This window comes from Oncorhynchus mykiss, chromosome 21, assembly GCF_057628025.1.
Source record: "Oncorhynchus mykiss isolate SJ-2025 chromosome 21, ASM5762802v1, whole genome shotgun sequence".
Taxonomy (NCBI): Eukaryota; Metazoa; Chordata; class Actinopteri; order Salmoniformes; family Salmonidae; genus Oncorhynchus; species Oncorhynchus mykiss.
In genome coordinates this window covers 33,331,326-33,350,361 of record NC_143042.1, presented here as the reverse complement: position 1 = coordinate 33,350,361, position 19,036 = coordinate 33,331,326, and the positions used below count along the sequence as shown (strand labels likewise).

General features: G+C 44.4%; 1 protein-coding gene across 1 annotated transcript in view; it reads right to left on the bottom strand.

The window, feature by feature from the left end:
* zanl (zonadhesin, like) overlaps window positions 1–18,252 on the bottom strand; it is a 33,843-nt gene extending 15,591 nt beyond the window's left edge. The window contains exons 1-28 of the mRNA XM_036957793.2: window positions 18,099–18,252; window positions 15,591–15,616; window positions 14,481–14,627; window positions 13,697–13,962; window positions 13,263–13,347; window positions 12,985–13,140; window positions 12,557–12,727; window positions 12,169–12,266; window positions 11,771–11,849; window positions 10,899–11,627; window positions 10,395–10,585; window positions 9,649–9,778; window positions 8,099–8,343; window positions 7,497–7,645; window positions 7,127–7,255; window positions 6,849–6,987; window positions 6,518–6,659; window positions 5,931–6,130; window positions 5,596–5,734; window positions 5,287–5,403; window positions 4,784–4,908; window positions 4,050–4,195; window positions 3,259–3,402; window positions 2,930–3,037; window positions 2,060–2,229; window positions 1,348–1,550; window positions 833–974; window positions 269–516 (exon numbers count right to left, since the gene is read on the bottom strand). Coding sequence (XP_036813688.2) covers window positions 269–516; window positions 833–974; window positions 1,348–1,550; window positions 2,060–2,229; window positions 2,930–3,037; window positions 3,259–3,402; window positions 4,050–4,195; window positions 4,784–4,908; window positions 5,287–5,403; window positions 5,596–5,734; window positions 5,931–6,130; window positions 6,518–6,659; window positions 6,849–6,987; window positions 7,127–7,255; window positions 7,497–7,645; window positions 8,099–8,343; window positions 9,649–9,778; window positions 10,395–10,585; window positions 10,899–11,627; window positions 11,771–11,849; window positions 12,169–12,266; window positions 12,557–12,727; window positions 12,985–13,140; window positions 13,263–13,347; window positions 13,697–13,962; window positions 14,481–14,627; window positions 15,591–15,616; window positions 18,099–18,202 — 4,728 coding nt within the window. The 5' untranslated portion in view covers window positions 18,203–18,252. The remainder of the gene's footprint in view (window positions 1–268; window positions 517–832; window positions 975–1,347; window positions 1,551–2,059; window positions 2,230–2,929; window positions 3,038–3,258; window positions 3,403–4,049; window positions 4,196–4,783; window positions 4,909–5,286; window positions 5,404–5,595; window positions 5,735–5,930; window positions 6,131–6,517; window positions 6,660–6,848; window positions 6,988–7,126; window positions 7,256–7,496; window positions 7,646–8,098; window positions 8,344–9,648; window positions 9,779–10,394; window positions 10,586–10,898; window positions 11,628–11,770; window positions 11,850–12,168; window positions 12,267–12,556; window positions 12,728–12,984; window positions 13,141–13,262; window positions 13,348–13,696; window positions 13,963–14,480; window positions 14,628–15,590; window positions 15,617–18,098) is intronic.
* Between the last annotated feature and the right edge of the window lie 784 nt (window positions 18,253–19,036).

Below are 19,036 nucleotides of genomic sequence, written 5' to 3'. Positions count from 1 at the left end.
AGGGTGTAACCCTTTTAAATTGGAGTTAACTTAGCAGATTGTACAGTACGTGGGTATCTACTGATAATGTACAGCATTTTCATTGGTATGCATTGTTGTTTTCGTATTCCATTTCAAGACATTTACTCCCAGTTTGTTCCTACTTTGCCACCATAACGTCTAAAGTATATTTTTATTGACCACACTTGTGAGGCCTTATCTTGCCACTCTGCCAGCATAACTGAATAAACCAGGTCGTGCTGTAGCTTTACCTCCCCATGTTCCTCACCTGTATTTTGCGCCCTTTCCCCAGGACGACGGTGACCCCGTACACCTTAACCACGACGGCTTTGACGTACGACACCTTCTTGTTGCTGCCTCGGTGCTCGTTCTGGGCGTCAACGGTGAAGTGCGGCATCCCGGAGGTTTCGTTGCAGGGCTTGGTGAGGGTGTAGGAGCAGGAACCCATGAAGTTGTGCACCCTCTTATCGAAAGAGGTGTAGTGAGGGTCACCCTGGACCGTGCAGATCCCCGTTTCTGTGAGTAGAGGAGGGTAGAGTTTAGATTTGAGTTGATCATGTTTTGTTTTCATAGAAGTTTAAACTGATGTTTTGAGGGCGCACTGATAGCCCCATTTACAATATTTCTTATAAGAACATACACATTTCAAAAGCTACAACTGTACGAGACTGAGACCCCGCAATTGTATAGTGCTTGTCGCCCAAAGACGCTTTTCAATCTTACCCCCCAAAATAAAGGCCAAGTAAAATAAATGACACACACAAAAAAAAATTACATTGGCATCCGTACTCTCCCTCCTGTTTGTGCGTGTGTGTGTGTGTGTGTGTCGTACCCAGTGGGTAACATCCTAACTCTCCGTCCTGCAGGCCACAGCTCTCTGTCAGGGTACAGGTGGTGTTGTGACACTGTATCACCCCCCCGCCCAGACACACACACTTCTCCTTACAGCCCTCCAGGTACCAGTCATCACCCACCTGAAAAACACACACCATGTTCAGACTACAGTACCTGACTGCCGTGAATAGCCCAGGGAAATGTTAATTTAATTTGATTTATTAACCTTTATATTTTACAGGGAAGTCAACAGGTATCTTTTACAAAAAAAAGTCTAACTTGAAAAATACAAGATACAGCACATATAAACGTTGTGTACAGTTCAGTATCAAGTTTTGGGTATTTCTGAATGTGCACGTGTAGTGACATTTTGGATGTGCATATTTTATTTTATATTCGGATGATTTAGCAATGTATTGTATTCATACTGTATCCTAATGTACCCTTTACCAAACCTCGATGCTTTACAGTACACACCGAAATTGTCCAAGTGAAAGAGAGAATCGTACTCACAGGGTGGTAGTCTGCAGAGGAGTCAACACAGCCACAGTCTTTAACAGGGACACACTTGTCGTCACTGAGGATGAAGCCGGGGTTACACTCGCACCCCTCCACACACACATCTGAACAGCCAGGGGCGCCGCTGACACCCAGGCAGGTCTCGGGACAAGAGCTCACACACATGGAGTAGGAACTGTTAGGGGGACAGGGCAGGGCTATGGAGGGAGAGCAAAAAAAAAGGGGAAGGCAGAAACAGGGTTACAACATATTGTAACAAATCTGGGTTAAAGGGGCAGTCAGCGGTTGAAACAATAACAAAGCATGCTTCACATCAAATCAAACTTTATTTGTCACATGCGCCGAATACAACAGGCGTAGGTAGACCTTACTGTGAAATGCTCACTTACAAGCCCTTAACCAAAAATGCCGTTCAAGAAATGAAATGAATGTAGCAACTGCAGATTGCCCCTTTAAGCTTGCTGCAACATTAAAAGGAATAACTTTACTATTGACGGACAACAATATTTTCTCCGTAACTGTGTTAATGTGTGACTTTGAAGTGGCAGCCTGAGATATGGACTTTCGCTTCTTCTTTCAACTTTTGCTCAAGCTGACACATAATTGTGACCTGCCAACTGTTTTCAAACCAAATTTTGGTCCAATCTTCGAGGGCCTGACAGAGTGTGTCTATATATATATATATATATTTATATATGAGACTCACGGCAGAAGTCTGGCTTTCTCCAGGGGTGAACCGTGGCCCCTGCACCCAGGCAGGCGTCAGTGTAGGCCTGGAGCTGGTCACACAGCATCTGCTGTTGGCCCACGAAGCGACACATGTCATACACACAGCTCTGGAAGAACGGAGTGGGGTCCACCAACGCAATGCACTCTCTGATGGGGGAGAGGAGGAGGGTGAGAGAGAGAGGGGGGTGAATTTAATGTGTGAGGAAGAGGGGGGGGGGTTAAGTATTAGAGAAAGAAAGAAAGAAAGAAAGAATGAAAGAACGAACGAAAGAAAGAAAGAAAGAAAGAAAGAACGAAAGAACGAACGAAAGAAAGAAAGAAAGTAAGAAAGAAAGAACGAAAGAACGAAAGAAAGAACGAAATGGGAGGGTGAAAGGAAGAAAGAGAGAGAGAGAAGTAAAGACAAACACACAAATCCATAAACCACTTTGTTTGTTTTGAACACATGGAGGGAGTTAAGTGTTATGACCTGAATCATGTCAGGGCATGTGAACTATAGTAGGCTTGTATGTATAAGACAATCTTAGATATTCTTAGCGGTGTGGAATGTAAAGGAGTAAGATTGCCAGCCCAACATGTGTTTACCATGCTATCTGGATTAAAGTCGTGGATTATTCTAAACAGATATTACAATAGACTAGAGATCCATGTTTGTAAGCACCAGGGGTCGTAGCATGTGAGTTTGGAGGTATCCATGTACTTATGGATTAGTGTATGTTTTCACGTGTGTGCATGGTGTGTTAAACGGGGCGTTTATGTCTAAATGATACATATGGTATGGATCACGCACAGCAGGGATATGTTGTTGGTTCTGCATGTCAAGTATCCATGTGACTCCGTTGCTCACCTGAAAGGTCCTTTGGTATCGGTTAATATCCCACAGTTCTCTGGTTTGGACACTTCTGCCTCCAGTGATGGATCACAGACAGGGTCTGGGTTGGTGTCGGGTTTGCATCTATGGAAACACACACAATTAGTAAACACTTTAAAATAGGAAATGTAATACCAATACAGTGCACAATACAGTTATTACTCCTAATAAGTGCATATAGGATAAAGTGCACACTAAACTACTTCCTAAAGCGTGTACCTACATTATACATTACTGGGCAGAAATATTCCTGACTTCATTAGTCAGTATTCCCAAGAGAAAATTCCCACATAATTCCCACTCACGTGGCATCCTCATCGTCCTCAGTCTTCCAGCTGTTTCCAAAGTCCTTGGAGCTGGTGACCTGGGATCCATCTGGCTTGGTGAAGTCGTTGCTAGGGATACCATCATAGTCGCCGCACAGACCACACATCCGTTCAGAGTAGGAGCTGACGGATAGACCAAGACACACGACATTTCACAAACATGTCGCTACACTCGCAATAATCTGCTAGCCATGTGCAAGTGACCAATAAAATGCGATTTGATTTGAACACAGTAGATTAGTTCAAAGGTCAAGATACAAAGATATACAACCAGTGGATTAATATAGAGATCCTACTAAAAATATCAAAATACAGGACACAATAGATTTGACACCGATATAGACAACAACCAATAGATTATTACGACTACCAGATTATTACCAAAAGATCACAACAGATACCAAGATACCAAACCTCTGGATTACCACAAAGATATCAAGACACAAAACAATGGATTACTCGAGATCCTACAACAGAACTCATGGAGAGAGAATGACAAAAAAAAGGTTTTAGTTGATTTTAGTTGATCCAATGGATTGATACTGAGTTGAAACTCCTCTAAAGGTTGAAAGATGTGGAATGTTTGGAACAGAAATGGTTCTAAATGATGAATAAATGTTGATCAATTATCTGTATGAATATTGATAAAGTACAACAAAGGCATTGCCCGTACGTACGTAGACACCTAATTTAAGAATAGGGTGTAATTTGAGCCTTAAGAGGGAAAAGGAAGTTGCTAGAGATCTACTTCCTGTGTCCGTAGTACACACCTGGGCACTGAGATCTGGGCGTAGTGGTTTCCGTCCCAGCGCACCTTGAGGCCGAACGGTGTCTGCAGGGTGATGTACTGGCCCGCTAGCGATAGAGAGATTAGTGGAGAGGGGTAGTGAGGGAGGGACACGCGCTTTCCGTTCACCTGTGGAGGCAGAAAGAGAGATTCATTCTAGGAAAGTCTCCGCTGATCCGGAGAAAAATAGACAAAAAAGGAGGAAAAAGCAGTCCGAGAGAAGAGGAGGGCGCAATTGATGGACAGATTTGAAGGATTACTGGTAAAATAGACGATGAATGAGATAAAAGATTAAAAAAAGAGACAAAGACAGAGAGAAAGAGAAAGACGGACAAAATGTGTATTGAAAAGGGAAAGAAAGGCTTTGGGTGTATCGCCGTTGTGCAATTTCACTAATTGATTAAGGGAGACATGGAGTTTGAAAGACAGAGATAATTGAGTGACACCACCACATCTGCGATGTGGAATGTGAATGATAAAAAAAAAAACAATGTTTATGGGAAAGTGTTATTACATGTTAATAACTGTGTTAGTGTCACAGGTCTATGTTCATTACTGTTTAATAGCAAGTCTATTTCTTCCTTCGGACAAGTTTGCTTCTGCTTTGCTCTTGCTCTTTGGGGCCTAGGCCTCGTTATTTCAAAAGCACTGTGACACCGTCTGATGTAAAACGGGCGTTTATAAATTTGACTGATTGATTGATGGATCAACAAGTACCAGAGCCCTCCTGCTCTTCATCAGTGTGACGGTGATTCCGTCGACAGTCACGTAGAGCTTCTTCAGGTACGACACTCCAGCCAGACCACGCTCCTCGTTCTTACCCTCCACGGAGAACTGTGGACCTGAGAACACAGCAGAACATAGTTAGAACCCAGAGTTCAAAACCCCCGGAACCTAGAACCCAGAGTTAGAACTACAGAATCTGGAACCCAGCGTTAGAACTACGTAATCTAGAACTGATATGACAGAGCTAGAACTACAAACCTAGAACCCAGAGTTAGAATTATAGAATCTAGAACCCAGTGTTAGAACTACATAATCTAGAACTGTTAAGACAGAGCTAGAACTACAGAACCTAGAACCCAGTGTTAGAACTACATAATCTAGAACTGATATGACAGAGCTAGAACTACAGAACCTAGAACCCAGTGTTAGAACTACATAATCTAGAACTGATAAGACAGAGCTAGAACTACAGAACATCATCCTCATGTAATTACCAGTGTTGTTCTTGCAGGCCCTAGCCAGGGTGTAGGTGCAGGTTCCCATGAAGCTGTAGAACTTATCATCAAATGTGTTGTAGTGGGGGTCCCCAGAGATCACACAGTCCTGAGAACCTGGGTTAAATGGAGCCGAGGGAGATATCATGAGATATAAACGCCTGCTTCCAGACCTCTTTGTGTTGTCTTGCCAACTCATATGGTCGTAGCCTGGTCACCTACCCTGACTTCCAAGACGTCAGACATCAAGACACCCTTTTGAGTGTGTGTTTGTGTGCGTGTTCAGACCGTTTATGTAAAGGGACTTACCTGTAGGGTAGCAGTCCAGCTCTCCTCCCTGTACCTTACACTCGTGCAGGGGAGGGCAGTCAGAGGGCTTGCAGGTGACGAAGGAGGCGTCACAGAAACACTTCAGCTTACAGTTCTCCATGTACCACTCATCACCAGGCTGGAGGGACGAGGACGACGGGGGGGGTTATGTTCTTCCCGAAGTGGGTTAGAATCTTAGCAAGTTTACTATGCTCTGGGAGTCCTGGGTTCGAGGCCTGCGAGGGCCGTTGCACTTTCACCGTCCAGTATAATATGTTTGAAAAACCTCCAACTCAGACAATGGCATTGATAACATGACACACATGCCCTCTTACCTCGTAGTACTCTCCGTTAGTGTGTTTGCAGCCGCAGGAGCTCTCTTTGACACACTTCCCGGCGCTGAGGATGTACCCAGGGTTGCACACACACCCCTCTGAGCAGGGTCCGTCACAACCCGTGGGGGGCTTGGCGGCACAGGTGGGCTGGCATGGGGCGGCACATGGTATGTAGTGACTGTTGGGGGGGCATTTCAGAGCTGAGAGAAGGAGGGAGGAGACATTAGGAGGCCGGTCTTTAAAACATGACTGTCTCTCGGGAACGACTTTGTTGATTTTAAATAACAGAACTGTCTTGTTTGGTCTTTGATGTGTTAATAACAGTGTCTTCGGCGAGTGAACGAAACATTATTATCATATTGATCATCTTAAAACCTGAATATCCTCCTCTTCCTCCTTATCAGCGTGTAGGGTTGGGGCCCATTCCATTTCAATTTCAATCAATTCGGGAAGTTCACTCAAAATTCTAATTCCAAATCTATTCAAATGCTTTTCAATGAGGAAACAATCTGGAATTGAAATGTGCTTAACTTTCTAAATTGACTGGAATTTAAATGGAATTGACTCCAGCCGTGATCTCTACTCACGGCAGAAGGTGCTGTTCCTCCAAGGTCCAATGGTGACTCCTCGGTCCTGACACTCATTTACGTACGACTCAATGGCTTCACACAGGATGGGCTTGGCACCGTCCAGCTCACACAGGTCAAACAGACAGTCCTTGAAGAAACTCTGAGACACACACAGAAACATACACACATGGCAGACAAAGCTCGAGGACTTTAGTTAGAGTACTGCAGTCTTGCGTTGCCACACTGCCCGTTTCTTAGTTTCCCACATAGCTAGATATCCCGGGAATTACATACTGTATCTTTATCTAGAGGGCAGATTCATAATGATACAAGTAAGGTAATTACTCACATTGGGGTTGACCTTGGGGTGACAGACAGCAAAAGGTCCGTTCTTGTCCAGTAGCATCCCGCAGTATCCTGAGCTCTCGTACCTGTCCTGCTCGTCATCAGTACAGCCAGGTATGGTGATGTTGGGCTGCTTGTTACAACTGGAGGGCGAGACAGAGTGAATCAGCCGTGTGTGTGTGTGCGCATGCGTGTGTGCTTGTGTGCATGTGCACAGGTGCATGTCTTTCTGTGTGTGAGTGCCTGCCTGCGCCCGCATGTCTAACTGGTGGCGTGACTCACTTAGGATCGGTGAGCCAGCTGTGTCCAAAGTCATTGGGGTCGGGGGTCAGAGAACCATCAGGTTTCCTGAAGTCATCGTTGGGGTTTCCGTTGTAGTCTCCACACAGTCCACACAGCTTGTCCTTATAGCTGAATACAGAGGAGCAAACAAGTTTATGAGCTAATCGCTTTCTCAAGCATTTTAATCACAGCAGAATTATATCATAAACATATCACAACGTGAGAGGCTTATATTTGTTTTCTTTTGAAATGTTACTTTTATAGTTATTTTTTAGGGCATATCATATTGGGGTCCCCAAATCTGTAGGAGGGGAACCTATATGCCTAAACCCCATATTTGGTCTCTGCAGGTGAAGCAGTTTTGACTCACTCCTTGATGACTTTGATATCCATGAAGTGGTTTCCGTCGTATCGTACCGTCACACCAAAGTCCGTGGCTACGGTGTAGTGTTTACCAGACATCAGCACAGACACTCCTGCAGCTGGGGTCAGAGGGATGTTCACGTTGGTACCGTTCAACTACACGGAGGAGAGGGGGAAAACACAGAAATGGGTTAGTGATTGATGGGCATTCCTTTTTTTTAATTCTTATTATTTGGCTTCCTCTTTATGTGCTGTTCTGTGTCTATGTTTTTTATGTATTGAATGCTGCGCAGGAATGGCGCTCCGGTCACTAAGACTTATTGAATTGAAAGGCAAACTTTTCTTTACTGTGTCTGTTACTTTATATTGAAGGCTAAAGGCCAGGGTAAAACATAATATGTGCTTTTCATACTGTGTCGTCACTTTATATTGGTGCTAATTAGTCTGAGCATATACAGGGCTTCGCATTTTATAAATCATCTTTTCTATTGCTATAATATGTGTAAAAAAAAAGTTTCAAATGTCATCCATCCGTCCCATCATACCCCTCATCTCCCACTCTCTGCCCCCCCCCCCCCCTCCCCATCTCTCAATCCATCTTTCTCTCACCTGCACGGTGCCTCCCTTGAGCACGGAGATCTTCACCCCGCGCACGTACACGTGCACAGCCTTCAGGTAGGAGATGGTTGGTAGGTTATAGCGGTTCTCGTTGTCGGCGTGCACCTCGTAGTGTGTCACTGAGGTGTCGTTACAAGGTTCGGACATCAGGTAGCTGCAGTTCCCCATGAAGTTGTACTTCTTCTTGTCGAAGGTGGTGTAGTGAGGATCACCGGACGCTATACAGGTAGAAGTGCCTGGAGGGAACAATTCATGAATCGAGTAATCAATCAATCGATGAATCAGATAGCTGGGAATCAATAGCAGTCAATATAAATGTGTGTCTAATGTGTCTAGACTGTGTGGCGAATATTAAGCAGGTGGATAAGATTGGTAATATCATACTACTGATTGATAGAGGTGCCTGTGGGGGACTAGTGATATAAAGTTGTAAGCGGAATTAGTAATTCCTCCCCCAGAAAAAAATCACTGGACAAGTTAATGGAAACATACAGTGCCTTGCGAAAGTATTCGGCCCCCTTGAACTTTGCGACCTTTTGCCACATTTCAGGCTTCAAACATAAAGATATAAAACTGTATTTTTTTGTGAAGAATCAACAACAAGTGGGACACAATCATGAAGTGGAACAACATTTATTGGATATTTCAAACTTTTTTAACAAATCAAAAACGTAAAAATTGGGCGTGCAAAATTATTCAGCCCCTTTACTTTCAGTGCAGCAGTGAGGATCTCTGAATGATCCAATGTTGACCTAAATGACTAATGATGATAAATACAATCCACCTGTGTGTAATCAAGTCTCCGTATAAATGCACCTGCACTGTGATAGTCTCAGAGGTCCGTTAAAAGCGCAGAGAGTATCATGAAGAACAAGGGACACACCAGGCAGGTCCGAGATACTGTTGTGAAGAAGTTTAAAGCCGGATTTGGACACAAAAATATTTCCCAAGCTTTAAACATCCCAAGGAGCACTGTGCAAGCGATAATATTGAAATGGAAGGAGTATCAGACCACTGCAAATCTACCAAGACCTGGCCGTCCTTCTAAACTTTCAGCTCATACAAGGAGAAGACTGATCAGAGATGCAGCCAAGAGGCCCATGATCACTCTGGATCATGGACTCTGTCCATAGGACAACAATCAGTCGTATATTGCACAAATCTGGCCTTTATGGAAGAGTGACAAGAAGAAAGCCATTTCTTAAAGATATCCATAAAAAGTGTCGTTTAAATTTTCAAAGTTTCAAAAGTTTCAAAAGTTCAAAGTTCAAATACTTTCGCAAGGCACTGTAGCTAGTGTTCAAATGTCTTCCTTGATGCGTCAGGCTAGAGTTGTCAGCCGGTGATGCCTGACATAACGGTAATAGGGTTTGTACTGAGCCATAAATGCACACAATATATGCTCTTTTGTTGCATAGCTAGGAATCAAACAGGGCACAATACCCGAGGGTTTCCCAACGATTCTTCCTCCATATCACTATTATCGATTCTAAGAACATGTCAAGGTCTCTACAAGTTGTGGCAACTCAACTCAACTGCACCTTTGGGATAGCATGCGCCGTTGCGGCACTCCTCCGCGGGAGAGCAGGCGTTGTCCACACAGTCCAGAGTGTAGTTGCCGGCGCAACGACACAGCTTGGAGCAGCCGTCACCAAAGACGATCTCTCCTGGCTACAACAACAGGGACGGGGAGAGAGGTGGATTATTAACCTGTCGTTTGACAATAAGCATGGTTTATTTGTGAATGGTTTCGTGTGTTCTCCTTGCGTCGTTGGTGCTTTTTAATGTATATTTGTGACGTGCTGACTTGAGCCATATCAATTTCCATGTCAGTGGACATTCTGCAAATAAAAGTATCGTGGTGTTTCAAATATCGCATCGCATATTGCATCGTATACTGTATCGTAAATAGTGTCGTATATCACAGTGTTTCCCAACTTGAACGTCATGGACCACATACTAACTATTACAGATTGTCTCATACTATCGGGGCGGCAGCATAGCCTAGTGGTTAGAGCGTTAGACTATTAACCAAAAAGGTTGCAAGATCAAATCCCCAAGGTACAAATCTGTCATTCTGCCCCCTGAACAAGGCAGTTAACCCACTGTTCATAGACTGTCATTGAAAATAAGAATTTGTTATTAACTGACTTGCCTAGTAAAGGTTAAAAAAAAATACCTCATTGTTGTTATCCCCAGACAATAATATCATATTTATATACTATTGTGTTAAATCATATCGAACATTTTTAACCACAGACAAAAAAAATCCCAGATGGTCTCGTACCTCATAGTAGACACCTCCCTCCAGACAACCACACGTTTCGATGGGGACGCAGCGACTGCCTCTGAACACGAAGCCTGGTTTACAGAAACACGCGCTGATACAGGAGCCAGTGCAGTTAGTAGAGGGTTCCTTACAGCTGGGGATGCAGGCTGGGCCACACTCTATGTACTCAGCATTGGGAGGGCACTTCACTATGGGGGGAGAAGAGGGAGGGGACGATTTGGGGGGAGGGCAAAAGAGAGAGGGAGAGGAAAGGGGGATGGGGGCAAAGGAGATAGGGAGAGGATGAGGAAAAGGAGGGTCAATGGAGAGGAGGAATAAGTGAGAGAGTGGGGAAGGGTGGAAGAGAGGGATGGGGAGAGGAAGAAGAGGTAGAGTGTTGTGGGATGGAAGGGAGACAAGTGGTTAACATTAGGACTGTATTAATTGTTTTGTGCGAATACAGAAAGTGGTGTTTGATTCTGATTGTGATAATGAAATCATCTGATTGGCTGTTAATCTCACCTGGTGGTTTGGTGGTTGTAGGTTTTGGTGTTGATGGCCCAGGAGTTGAAGGTTTTGGTGTTGATGGCCCAGGTGTCGTTGGTCCTGGAGTTGAAGGTTTTGGTGTTGATGGTCCAGGAGTTGAAGGTTTTGGTGTTGATGGCCCAGGAGTAGTTGGTCCTGGAGTTGAAGGCTTTGGTGTTGATGGCCCAGGAGTAGTTGGTCCTGGAGTTGAAGGTTTTGGCGTAGTTGGCCCAGGAGTTGAGGGTTTTGGTGTTGATGGCCCAGGAGTTGAGGGTTTAGGTGTAGTTGGTCCAGGAGTTGAAGGTTTTGGTGTTGATGGTCCAGGAGTTGAAGGTTTTGGTGTTGATGGCCCAGGAGTAGTTGGTCCTGGAGTTGAAGGCTTTGGTGTTGATGGCCCAGGAGTAGTTGTTCCTGGAGTTGAAGGTTTTGGCGTAGTTGGCCCAGGAGTTGAGGGTTTTGGTGTTGATGGCCAAGGAGTTGAGGGTTTAGGTGTAGTTGGTCCAGGAGTTGAGGGTTTTGGTGTTGATGGCCCAGGAGTTGAGGGTTTAGGTGTAGTTGGGCCAGGAGTTGAGGGTTTTGGTGATGATGGCCCAGGTGTAGTTGGTCCTGGAGTTGAAGGTTTTGGTGTAGTTGGCCCAAGAGTAGTTGGTCCAGGAGTTGAGGGTTTAGGTGTAGTTGGTCCAGGAGTTGAGGGTTTTGGTGTAGTTGGGCTGGGAGTTGGTGGAGCTGAAATAACCAAGGAAAACATATGATATACAAAACGATAATTTCAGAAGAACAAAATAAACTCGAGGCTGGCAGTTTTCAAAGATCATAAGACATCAATAGATTTTATACTGTATTATCTCAGATCATAGATTATTCCTTACCTGTGCAGGCTGTGATGCATACTGCGTCTATAGCGATGTCTGTCTCAGGGGTCTCACCGTAAACACCAACAATCACAAACTGATACACAAACACAAGGGACATATTTATCACAACCGTAACCATAGACTGCGACCGAAACACTCTTCATCAAACGAACGTTCAAAGAAAAGGAAAAAAGTTAAGGTTCTTTCAATTAGCTCTTTACTCTTCACAAAATACAACCACATTTGTGCTTCTAGGAGGAAGGGTTGAAAACCAGATTCAAGATCAACATGCCTTTGAAAGCAAAGTCTTTTTGGTCTCTCCCCCCAGTTCTAAAGTTATTTTGGACCCCAGGAAGACTAGCGGTGCCATTTTATGGGGATCCAAATAAAGAATAAAACCCTACTAGGTTTACCTGCATGTCACCTGAGCCAAGGTAGCGTATGTCTGCAGGCTTCCAGCTCTGGCCCTGGTTCCCTGTCAATGAGAAGATGGGGGCTCCAAGGTTTCCTCCTGGGGGGAGGGGGAGGGGGGGGGGGGGTGAAGAGGTGGTCAGAGTTTATGGAGAAAGGTAGAGAGAGAGAGCTAGAGACTGAAACATGTGGTGGTGATCGACAGATTTGTCACCTTGTCAGCTCGGGGATTCAGTTTGGTTTCGGTTACTAGTCCAACCATCTTGACTACTAGGCTACTTGCCACCTGACTTTGGTCTTCCAACATGGCGCCTGGTGTGGTTGCTAGGTGATTTGTGACAACTGCAAGCCTTCTATTATCTTGCCCTCAGTAAGCTTGTTGGGTCTTACCTGCGGTCACAGCGTGCACTTGGAGCTTCATTGCGGTGGCAGTTCCCCACATGTAGTAATGGAAGGTGAGGTCCAGACAGCCAGAGGAGCCGGTGGAGGTGATGGGACTCCACAGCTCTGATTTCTCTCCAGGGACAGCATATACTGAGTCCATAAGCAGATAGTGGCCGACTATGGAGAAAGAAGACCAGGACAGACATTAGACACAGAAATCTAATAGTGATGACATGATTTGACAAGCATTTTCACACTGTCATATCGACCCAAACAGTACTGGGCTGGCTCGTATATTTTCTTTTCGTATGGTCTTTTCCAGTACCATTCCAGCAACTATGGTGGATGTGTAACCAGGCCAGTCCAGTAGCCTACAGCTCATCTCTGCTCTCCTCGGCTAAGTAGTGTGAAAATGATACAATACTGATACTCACAGCCTGGTTTGGAGAAATCATCGTCAGGACCAGTCCCAGGGGTCTCAGTCCCTCCAATGAATTGTTCCCAGCCGAAGAGTTCAGGATGTGTAGGTGATTTGGCATCCCACCCACACAGCTCATCAAAGGTGTCGAAGTCACAACCAGTAAGACAGGCTGTGGAAATACATGGGATTGATCAAAACAGACGTCTAGACAAACAGATAAAACAGTATAAAAGGTGAAGAGAGCGAGGGAAAGAGAGAAAGAACGGAGATACATAGTAAAGAGGTATGTACCGGGACAAGCTCCCTCACTAATGACAATATTATCCAGCGCTGAGTCACACGAATCGCTGAGCCCTCGCTGTGCCTCAAACACGATCTGTAAACCCAGAGTTAATATGTTAATGTAGAGTTAATATGGAGAATTGTGACCTGACTAATCTGAACACACACACACCAATGTTTTAGCAACAACTTTAGGTGAAACTTGTTGAAAGCGGACACATATAAACATTAGTGTCTCGGCAACTACTTTCCCTAAACCTTATATATAAAAAAAAGGTTTGTTGTTGCAGTTTTGGAACTATGCTCTTGGTCCATAAGATCAATCAAGCCCAGATAAAGTATTTAAAATGATTTAAAATAGTATTTGAACCCAGGTCTGAACCAGCGACACACACACACGCACGCACGCACACACACACACACACACACACACACTCTCTCACATTTAGGCTCTGTCCTGCTGGTTTGGCCACAGTAATGGAAGCTCCAAGCCAGGAGGGGCTCTGGATCCCTGTCTTCTCCCAGACGTTGTCCTCTGAGCTGGGCCGCTTAGCCAGCACGCGCAGGTGGTTCTGGTTGTCTGAGCCGTACATGTAATAGCGGAACTGGACACAGATCTGGGCTGAGGGCGAGGTGAGAGCTGGGCTGAGGAGACGAGCCTTCTGCCCATTGGCCACGTTGTCACACTCATGGTAGATGTAGAAACCATCTAAAAGAGAAATAACCCAGATACATAGTAAAGAGGTACGTACCGGGACAAGCTCCCTCACTAATAACAATATTATCCAGAGAGAGGGAAAAGAGAGAACGAGAGAGACAGAGAAAGAGAGAGAGAGAAAAACAGAGAAACAGAAAGAGAGAGAGAGAAAAACAGAGAAACATAGAAAGAAACGGTGATGGAGAATAGTCCTTATATAGTCTACTATTTTGGACCAGAGTCAAGTGGTGCCATTTTGGACAAAGCCTTCTGTGTCTTCTCAGGACACACACACGTCTCGATAGTGACAACAAAGACAACCGAAACTGACTGGCATCCAGGCTACCATGACTCGCAGCATGACTCGTGGAACGTGGCATTCTCTTGTATCTTGGTTGGGCAATATGAGATATGTAGGTATGTAGGTAAATCTCAAATGAGATCCTTTTTCCCCCATTACGTGGATAGAAGAGGGAACTAATCATTGAATAATGTTTCAGGTGGGCGTTTTAAGGTCAAACACTACTCACTGCCGTCAGGGTAGTCCCCGGGGGGTCCTGTTCCTGGTGTAGGGGTGGCGCCTTTATGTCTTGTCCAATCACTGTTGTCCGCGCCGTCCTGCTGGAACTGACAGAACGGCGTACTTTCCTGGTTAAAGTCACAGGAGGTCAGGATGGCTGTGACAGAGAGAGACGGGAGGAGAGATGACGAGAGAGGGGCGGGAAAGAGGGAGAGTTAGCGAGGCTCTGAAAAATCTTCTCTCTATCGCAAACAAATCTCTCTGACATCACCGAACATTAAATAACAGGAAATACTTGATCTCAACTGGCATCACTGAATGCCAGTTACTGTGAAGAATTTGTGCCAGTTTATATTACCAATAAGGCAAATATCATGGATCAGTTGGCTGATCAAAGCAAATCGTCATGGCTAAATAGCATTATACCATATTGGCCGTCGCGTGTTGTCCTCACTGCTACAAAGTCAAGGTGGCATTGCGCAACAAGTTGGCAACAGAACACTGACTACCGTATCAACAGTAATGCATTTGGAATCTGCGTTATGAAAACATTATGGAACACTCAGGCCCTAAATGAATCACTATATGGCACCCTCCTGCGCTGTCTTATAGGAAGTGTGTGTGCTTGTGTGTGTGCTCTGTGTGTGTGCTTGTGTGTGCACGCATGTTTAGTGATGTGTAAGCAGGTTGCATTGTATAGGGGAGGGGATGTATAGGTATACGAAGATAAGAGTAAAAGGAGGAAAGTCCATCACGTTCCCAACGACCCCAAATGGCACCCTTTCCCCTATGTCGTGCACTACTTTTGACAAGAGTCCATGGTCCACTTTTATAGGGAATAGGGTGCCATTTGGGACTCAGACTAGATCACGTGGCTGGATAGTACTGACTGAGCCTCTTGTCTTGAATTCTATCATCTGCCCTAGAATAGACCCACAGCGGCGGGGTGCACACCTTTGTTCTAGCCCGACACTAAATCACTGGACTCAACTAATCATTTAATAATCAAGCTCTTGATAGGTTGAATCAGGTGGGTCCCTGCTACTACTGCCACCTCATTAGTTAGGCAGAATGTGAGCAAGATTAAAACAAATGTGTACTTTTTATATGACAAACTTACCAGCATCTCTCACTGTTCTTTCATAGCTGTGTAAAAGAAACACAAATGTAAATGAAAACAGGAAATGAAAATGAATAGGTGAATAGCAGTGTTGGGGAAGGTACTCTGAAAATGTAGTTGACCAAGCTACCAATTAATTCACACTGGAATTACATTTATCATAGTGGTTCAGGAGTAACATTAAAACAGAATAATATGCTGCGCCCACATCAGACAACAATCCTGAAAACACAAACTCAACGTGCCGAACTAACTAAATGAAATCAATGAGAGAATAGTCACTAAAATAGCAGTGCAGATGGCGTTCTGAGTTACAGTTCATATAAGGAAAATCAGTCAATTGAAATAAATTGACTTGGCCCTAATCTATGGATTTCACACGACTGGGCACACTACAGACAGAAGTTGGCTGATCGGCTGTACCGACTTCAGACGCTTGTGGGGGTCGGAGAGCAAACGCCATCTTGTACACGAGAGTCTCATCTTTCCATAGAGGGGTCAGAATAGTCTGTAGGCCAAACCGTTCCGGATGCTACAGACGAGTTAGTGAGAAGACCGATTTTCGGGATGTCTCATGGTCTGACAAACACCGCTCTGGCTCTGCCACCTTCCACTGCAGATGCTTGGTTGAGTGTGACATCGGCGGATGCATCAATGGAAAAAAAACATATTTCTAGCTTAAACTGACTGATTTTGATAGGGATTTTTGTATTATGGTAATTAGATTCGCAGGGCCGCGGAAATCGACTCAAACCCCCATACCATTTCATTACTTTATTTATAATGGTTTGGGACACCTGGGACCATCACATGACAAAAACCTTCAGGGGACCATGACACAACATTCCAAGGTTGCCCTAAAAACATCCTATGGGACATCCCCGGGACAAACCGGGAACTAGACAAAACCTCCATGGGACCATGACACAGCGTCCAAAGAACTTCCTAAAAACATCCTAGGGGACATCCCCGGGACGGGGAACTAGACTAAACCTCCAGGGGCAAACGTCATCCTAAGGGGGCTTATAAAAATGTCCCCTAAAGAACATTCCATTGGGACCATCACGCAACATCCTGAGGACTAGTAAAATGAAAGTCCTGAGAACGTCCTAAACCGGTTATAACATGGGAACGTACAGGGAACAAGACAAAGGTCCCCCCGTGAACATTCACTTGGGACCATCATGTTCTTAGAACATTCTCAGAGGCTTAGACAGTTTAGAAAAAGTAGTGTGTAGTTCCAGTAGTTAGCTGCACCACTAGATGGCAAAAAAGTAATTCACTGCTGAAAACACTACCAAGATTTGAATTTAGCTCAATTACCACCAAGCTACCACTAAATGCAATTCAATTACTAGCTGAACTAAATGTAGTTCACTACTCCCCAACACTGGTGAATAGTGAGTTTCAGATGACATTTTTTACATTTACATTTTGGTCATCTAGCAGACACTTTTATCCAGAGCGACTTACAGTCAGCGCATTAGTGCAATCTAATCCACAGTTAGATGAATCATGAACAGAAAAGTTACAGAACATGATCTATCCTTATTCGATGTCAAGAATAAGAAATCATCGTATAAAATACACCCGCAGAGGTTATCTTCTATACTGTACAAGTAGAGTACAATTATTTAAAAGCATCAATGCATCAGAAAACAAGTGGCTGTTTTAAAATCATTCAGAATAACTTGAGAGGAAACAAGCCATTCACAGAACCTCGTGAGACACTAGCGACCAATTATTCAACCATCCAAAGTCACCGCTGTTTAAACCGGTTCCACCAGAACAGACATGGGGCGGCAGGGTTAGTGGTTAGAGCGTTGGACTAGTAACCGGAAGGTTGCAAGATCAAACCCCTGAGCTGACAAGGTGCAAATCTGCCGTTCTGCCCCTGAATAGGCAGTTAAAACCACTAGGCCGTCATTGAAAATAAGAATGTGTTCTAAACTGACTTGCCTAGTTAAATCGATAAATAAAAGATTGTCGAGTACAGTCATAGCCATGTATTTAGAGAGCTGGGCCAACTTCTGCATATTGTTCTAAATCTAGACATTTAGTTACATAGCGTTATTGAAATACACTGAGCGTACAACACATTAAGACAACCTTCCTAATATCGAGTTACTGTTTTGTACACTCTGTGTATTTCCTATGTAATGTTTTAATGGGACCCTAACATGGCTGTCATAGAACGCTGTACCGTCATGTAAATGCATCATAAAACCTCAACAGCCAAACTCTCTAAATACTTGGCTCTGTTGGTATACACTATATGTTCCTCAATGATGTCTTCACAATAAGCATCAAGTTCTACAAATCATCCAACTAAATTAAAATCCTTCAAAAACGTTGCTAGTAAAGAATACTTATCAGTAAAAAACTGATAAGGTATAATAATGACAAAATCAATTTAACATTGAACCACTTCATTCAAATGATGCAATTAGACATCCACCACCATAGCACTTGGATCAATATCAAAATCTCAGCCGATCTGTCACTCACCCTTCTTCTGTGCTAGCCACTGTGCGGTACCCACATATCAACAGCAGTACACCAATGATCTTTAATGTACCCATGGCTAACATCAGAGTTAACAGGCTGACCATTCAGTTAGCAGGGAGTGAGGCCGATCTGACGGATCGGGGGACTTTTATACATCTACAGGTGGAATGGAGTAGTTAAAAAAAAAAGAGGGGAGGAGGGAGGTGAAGAGAGGTAGAGAAGCAGGAGGTGAAGAAGGGAGTGGAGTGTATTGGAAATTCTATGACTCTGTAACCTGTATACAGGTGGGAGGAAAGTAAAGAGAGAGGGAGTTAAAGAGAGGTGGGAGGGTAAGGGAGTGGGGTGTATTAGAAATCACGAGCCTATGTCTCATGCTGTTTATTATCTTGCTTTGCACATTACAAAACCACTGTCCCAATGAGTGAATTAGTTACAATGAGTGATATGGCATGGGTGTGTTCGACTTGTGTGCTTCATCTGAAGACAGTATACAGTTAGAATGGGGAGGGATGCCCCTGAGTGGCGCAGTGGTCTAAGGCACTGCATCTCAGTGCTAGAGGCGTCACTACAGACCCTGGTTCGAGTCCAGGCTTGGAAAAGAAAAGGAGAGCTGCACACTCTAGGAGCTCAATTACAAGCAAATAGATATTGTAAACCTCTTATCCCATTGGCAGTAATATGTTTTCATGAGGACTGCCAGAGAGGCTAGAAAACTCCATCCACACTTGGACACGTTCCCAACGATTAGTCTTGGAAACGCTGTTCGGAGTTTGGACTGGAAATCACTGTTCCGTCACCGCAGAGCAGTCCCACCCTGAGCGCGGATAAGAGGTTTTATAGGAGGTCGTAAAGAGGTGCAAGCCCATGTTGTTGTCCGTCGCCTATGAGTCTCACATTCACTCTCTCTCCATCTCTCTCTCTCTCTCTCTCTCTCTCTC